Genomic DNA, 6680 nt, shown 5'->3' on the forward strand with positions numbered 1-6680 from the left:
AGTGCTGCTCTCGGGTGTCTGCCCTTTCCTCTCCTCCATCCTTCTTTCCTTCTATCCTCTTCTGTCTTTTCCTTCATTCTTTCGTCGTCCTTCTGCCTACATGTGACTTTACACTCCCTCTTCTGTCTTTCTTTCCTTCATTCTTTCCTCTTCCTTTGCCTGTGGGTGACCCTACACTGAGTGGCAAGCCAAATGGTTTCCTGTACACCAGGAAACCATTTACTACACTGGATGGTAACCATATAACCAGATTTGGGCGCCTGATGGTTAGTGAGTAATCACGGCGCTCCAATCAGATTGAGCAAGTGAAGGTTTATATCCAAATGGTGGTTGGGGTTTATTGCTCACATAATGCGACTCAGGGATGAGTGAGGCTGGTCAGTCTTATCTTAAATTGGATGATGAATGATTGATTGATGTTACCACCCAGTGTATAAATGGCTTCCTGGTGTACAGGAAATCATTTGGCTTGTCACTCAGTGTTGAGTCACCCACAGGCAGACGGAAGAGGAAAGAATGAAGGAAAGAAAGACACAAGAGGGAGTGTAAAGTCACCTGTAGGCAGAAGGGCAAGGAAAGAATGAAGTAAAGAAAACAGAAGAGGAAGGAAGGACAGAAGGAGGGAGGAGAGGAAAGGGCAGACACCCGAGAGCAGCACTACATCAAGTGAGTGGATGGTGAGTGCCCCCATTTTAAATTCTCTACATATAATGCTTGCATAATAACAAATAAACCGTCATACATGGTTGTGAAATAAGTTGAGTAAAGTATTGAAAAGATATAATTGATACAATTTCAGAAGCAAAAAGCTCGGAGTTAGAGTTACGGGAATTTTACCATCTCTGACTCCGGCTCCAACCAAAAACAGACAACTTCATGATTCCAACTTCACAACTCTGATGCTAGGTTTCACTTAATGAGATAGTGTATGCATTTTTTTTTGTCATTTCAGCTAAATACATGGAAGAGGTAATGGAGGGATGAAAAATACATTAATACCTTTTAATTCAGCATAACAGAAGTGGAATAAAGGAGTACAGACTGGTGGAAGACGAGTGTGGCCACATTTGCACAATCACCTTCTCCTCCCGCCGCCCAAACTCATCTTCACACCACCTCCTCCTCCACCATGTTGTGCTTCAGACACCCACCAACCCAAGAGAGGGTGCAGGGACAGATAATAAAGGTACTGTACTGTATGAAGAGAATACTTTAATGTATCATTAAAAGTATTATGGAAGAGAGGTATGGAAGTTGGTGAGGTTAAGGGACTGACAAGAGATCGAGCTGGCTGGGTGAATTTCGTGCTGAGAAGTGCGTGACTGGGGATGTGGCACTTCTCTTTAACGTGACCGATTTGACTCTGTCAGGTAGGTATACCTGAAGCTACAGTACTTGGTGACACTTGTCCCATCAAATGGAGCCAGGATTCTGTGGGCTTGAATGTTGAGTGAATGAAAGCATGGCCCATTGAATTGGGCAGACTTTAGCTGTCTGGATGCTGCTACTCCTCACCCCCCCTTAGGATGAGAAAGGAGGTCCGGATGAGGATGAGGATATTTTATCATCCACTCACTCGATGTAGTGCTGCTTTTGGTGTCTGCCCTTTCCTCTCTTCCTTCCCTCCTCTTCTGTCTTTCATTCATTCATTCTTTCCTCTTCCTTCTGCCTATAGGTGACTTTATATTCCTTTCTCCATCTTTCTCTCCTTCATTCTTTCCCCTTCCTCCAGCTTATGGGTGACTCTACACTGAGTGACAAGCCAAATGGTTTCCTGTGCACCAGGAAACTATTTACTACACTGGGTGTTTACCATATAACCAGATTATGGTGCCTGGTGGTTTAGTGAGTAAATACAGTGCTCCAGTCAGATTGAGCCAGTGCAGGATTATATCCAAGGGGTGGTTGGGGTTTATTGTTCACCTAATGCCACTCAGGGACGAGTGAGGTTGGTCACTTTCATCTTAAATGTCAGAACTAACTTCCCTTGCCCCGAGCACTTACGCTCCTCATGGGGCAACATAGGATTGGATGCTGGATGGATGGATGGATTTTTTTTCTGTCAGGAATATATTTTATTCACTTTTGCAGCATCCATACAGTTAATTCAGTTTAGTTGAGCCGAGTACAGGAGAGTGTTAGTGGTATGATATGCATCGGTGGGTTGAGATGGTTTGAACATGTGGAGAGAAAATATGTGAGTAAATGGGTGAATTGCTGTATAGAACTGAATGTGGAGGGGACAGCCCTTTTGGAGAGGAAGAAGTACATAGGATAAGGTCTTGACTAGGGACTTTAGGGTCGGGAGACTGCACAGCTTGGAAAATAGCCATAAGGTAATAAAAACAAATAAATGGCTGGCCCAGGTAAGCATGAAACACTGCTGTACCAAAATTATCTAGGCATATATAGTATGTAAAAGTAACTCTAAACTCAATCAGTTAGTCCTTTTGTGTATCAATATACTTTTGTACATTTGAGTGTTGAGTAACATCATCACAGAAATGGGTATGCAGTTTTCATCAGACTTTTACTGTAATTATGGTATAGATATCACTTCCTTTGTATAGTAAAACAACACATCACTTTACATTTGATTTAATAAAACAAGAACAACTTAACCAGCAGTATAGCACTTATGTTGCACGATAAAACACTGTCACCGAATGAACAGAACAGTTATATCCATACAGGACAAAACTGTCTTTAACTTGCTGCATCATACAAACAAAGTAATAAAAAAGTACTCTGTTACTTAGACTGATATAAGAATTTGTGGTACCAGTACTGCATGCTTTTTTATCACTGATTTTGGCAGAGTAAGGAACAGTAATAGAACTCGTATCATACTTAACTTGTTTTGTATCATACAGACTAAGTTATAGAAATGTACTTTTCTGTTATCTAGACATTGGAACTGTTATCTCAATATTGGAATTTCCATGGAATGGACTTTGTTATCTAGACTATGATATGTATAGAAATTAAATACCATCTGTCATGTATTACTGATTTTGGCAGAGTACAGACTGAAAACTACTGTATCTCATCAACATAATCCTGTTTCCCAGTAATACTTGGGGTGGGAGTGATCCAGAACAGAAGGCAAGAACTTACCACAGATTATCAGCAGATTACCTAGTGAATTGAGCCAATCATTCACTTGTAATGCAAGTTGTTGAAAGTATGAGCAGTCGTGTCATGCATACTGTACAGTACATCATCTGTTTGTCATTTGCCAGCTCATTTACTTCGTCAGTTTCCACACCATGCTTATTCTCACATTCACATTGCCCCTTCATGTCACAAAATTACCCCATGAAGGTGCATGGTGACAAATCGCATCTTAGAAAATGCCTCTTAAATTGGCATATAAAGATTATTTGGGTCACAAAACTTATCTCCTGAAGTTGCATTCTGATGCATCACAAAGCCTGAGAAACTAAATTTTGAATGAAAAAGTCACACAACCATCAGACAGATCTCCAACTACAAAAGCATTGTGTACAATACAATCTGCCCAGAAACCTGTAGCTGTGTGCAAAAGCATTAACATATCCATCCACCTACTTCTTAGTATTACATCCCTCTACTTTCAAAACTCATTCATATACTGTATACACATTTCACCACTCTTCACATCCTTTCTCTCAGAGTGACCATACCATTATATCAGAGTACATTCTCTTTATCATTTGATCAACAGCCTTCCCTGCTCTTTATCTTGCACACATTAAATTTCATATCATATTCATTTTATGCAAACTTCACACATTCCTCAACCCCTTAACCGCGGGGCATCACTTTCGTGACACTTGGGAGCAAGGGATCATACCGCGGGGCGTCACTTTTGTGATTCTGTGTTATTTTGAATTCACCCGGGCTTTCAAGTGGTGGCCTGTATCATCTATCAGTACTGCCAATGTCCAACGCTAGTCAGCACTCCTAATCTCATCTGTACTCTCATCCATTCTTGACAATTTAGCCATTTCTCCCCGTTCTTGACTCCCCTCCCTACCCCCCCTCCATTACCCTATCCTCTTCCCTGCCTAGCCATGCTACGCTAAGTTAATCTTCCCTGGAATTTTTCACTGATTTTATCCATTGAAATAAGCCCTATGCCCTATTCTTATACCAAATAATATATACAAGAAAGAAATAAGGTAAGTGAGAGTGCCATACACCTAGAATTGGCTAATTATCACCTGACAACACCTCACGTGCACTAGTTCGCTAATTTTCGCTGTTTATTTCCCCTTGAAATATGCTGTATAATCTATTTTCGTAATAAAAATATATATAAGAAAGGAAAGGAGAAGCCTAAGTGATATTTACATTCACCTGGAACTACCTAATTATTGCAGGCCACCACACTGTATTCTATGCTAAGTAAATCTTCCCTGGAATTTTCCACTGACTTCATCCATTGAAATAAGCCCTATGCCCTATTCTTATACCAAATAATATATACAAAAAAGAAATAAGGTAAGTGATAGTGCCATACACCTGGAATTGGCTAATTATCACCTGACAACACCTCACGTGCACTCATTCGCTAATTTTCGCTGTTTATTTCCCCTTGAAATATGCTGCATAATCTATTTTCGTAATAAATATACATATTAGGAGGGAAGGGAGAAGCCTAAGTGATATTTACATTCACCTGGAAGTACCTAATTTATAATGTATTGTCTAGATTTCCTGCCAATCATTTCACTGCTATATATTAGCTGCTGTCAAGAGGCTGACGTTGGCAGTAATGCATTTCCCTAGGTAGGCCACCCCGGCCCACCCCTATCAGTTCACTGTCATCTTCCAATGTGAAGGTATGTCTGTTTGCTCCTGCTAACTTCAGCCACTTTTCACCCCCATGCAAAGGGCCCTGTGACCTTTACCCCCTACTAAACCTCGTGTGGAAAGAGGTAAAGGGCTGACAATTGATAAAAGAGTGACTACGATCTTTCTATTGAGTAAAACAGTGCAAGTGGAATTGTAAGTAATGTGTAAATAATGTGTAAACAGCAAGTGAAAGTAATGACTGTAAATATACGTGAACAGTGGAAAATAGTTTTATAAGTTACTTCAAGTGACAGTGCATAACTCAGTGTAAATAAAAGAGAGAACGTAAATAGAAATGTAAATGCATAGTATTATAAGAATACGAGTATATACCCTAGAAGTAATGAAAGTTTCACTCTAGCATGTATGAATACTATGAGTTATGAGAGTGAAGGTGAAAGTGACATTCACTCTCAATGCTAGTATACAGGACGAGGAAGTGAATGCTACGTATTTTACTGAAAGAAATTGAATCCCTACAGTGACAATAAACTACTATTACTGAAGGAAACTTATGGATAAAGACTGCAGATATATATAAGTGTTATATAGTAACAGAAATATAAACTGTGAGTGTTTTTATGAATAATAGACAACACTAGCGGCGAACGATCGGAAGTGGGATGGTCATACGCCCTCGTAATTTTCATTGCTTTCACAGTGTTTTTTGGGGGGAGTATGGATTTCAAACTATTTGAGAATCATAGATTAGTGTTTCTAGTGATAATATCAGGCTGTGGTAATCATATTACGAGTTGTCGGGAAGTGTAAAGTGGAGACTTTGTTACCCAACTTCAGAGGTCTCCACAAGTCCTACGGTACTCGACGAAGGCTCAACAAACACCCAGGGAGAAAGCTGAAGGTATGTGCCATAAGTATATGTGATTTTAATATTCTAGGACTAATAACTGATTTTTGGCAAATATTTTTAGAGAGTCGTCGGAGCGCGGATATGCCCGCGGGAGCCGCAAGTCAAAGCAAAACAAGCCCGCGGTGTAAGGGTTAATAGTCCCATTTGTACTAATCCCACTCTTGATTTTAGAGACTCATGTCATTCTAAAGTCTTGGTCCCGTACATTTACATGGATAATAATATACTTTAATTTGGTCCTCTTGCAACCTTTGGCTTGAATCTTTATCAAGTGTTCATAGTACCAACCAGATTATGTTCCTCATTTTTTTTTTTTTTTTTTCCAGCAACTCAGCATGGTACTGACACACATTACAAGCACCTTACTAAATTTACATGTAATGGCCAATCTGTTTTTATGACAGACACCTCTGGTCAGCAGCAGTAAATCCAAATAAACATTCACAGTATTTAAAAAAAAAAAAAAAAAAAAAAGTGGCATGCCTTATCCACAATACGCCCATAATCAAACATTAACCCAAGGCATCCCGTCGACGTATGGGTATGTCGCAACATTTTGTCACAGCTAGTCCCATCAACGTACCAGCACGTTGCATAATTGCAAGGTGCATAATTTGCACAACTTTCAATTTTCGCGCGTGATTTTTGGTACGTATACACGGGACACCTTCCTCTACAAGATGCCAGGCAGGGACAATGCCTTACCCCACATGACCCCCCCCCCAGATGCCATTATCTCGGCAGTTCACCTGTTATCAGTGACCTGACCAGTAAAGACATTCAGGGCCAGAGTGATTCCCCAATCGATGACAGTGTGGAGGACAAAGTTTACGTAGCATTAGAGGAAGAAACAGTCAGAAATGATGATCAGGTAATATTCCCAAAAAAGGTCAGGTATGCTGATGTGTTAGTGAATGAAACAATGCTCATATTGCCTATATTACTGTGTGAAAACCAATATACTCTCATA

At 40.1% G+C, this 6680-nt stretch overlaps 1 protein-coding gene across 1 annotated transcript in view; it reads left to right on the top strand.

Moving 5' to 3' along the window:
- The window catches only part of LOC145411376 (uncharacterized), a 37853-nt gene that overhangs the window by 8677 nt on the left and 22496 nt on the right, over positions 1-6680 (top strand). Inside the window, exon 6 of the mRNA XM_080281407.1 lies at positions 1012-1186. Within this exon, the coding sequence (XP_080137533.1) occupies positions 1012-1186 (175 nt within the window). The remainder of the gene's footprint in view (positions 1-1011; positions 1187-6680) is intronic.

Source organism: Coenobita brevimanus, chromosome 89 (assembly GCF_032717465.1).
Source record: "Coenobita brevimanus isolate Jiangsu-jjx chromosome 89, ASM3271746v2, whole genome shotgun sequence".
Lineage (NCBI taxonomy): Eukaryota > Metazoa > Arthropoda > Malacostraca > Decapoda > Coenobitidae > Coenobita > Coenobita brevimanus.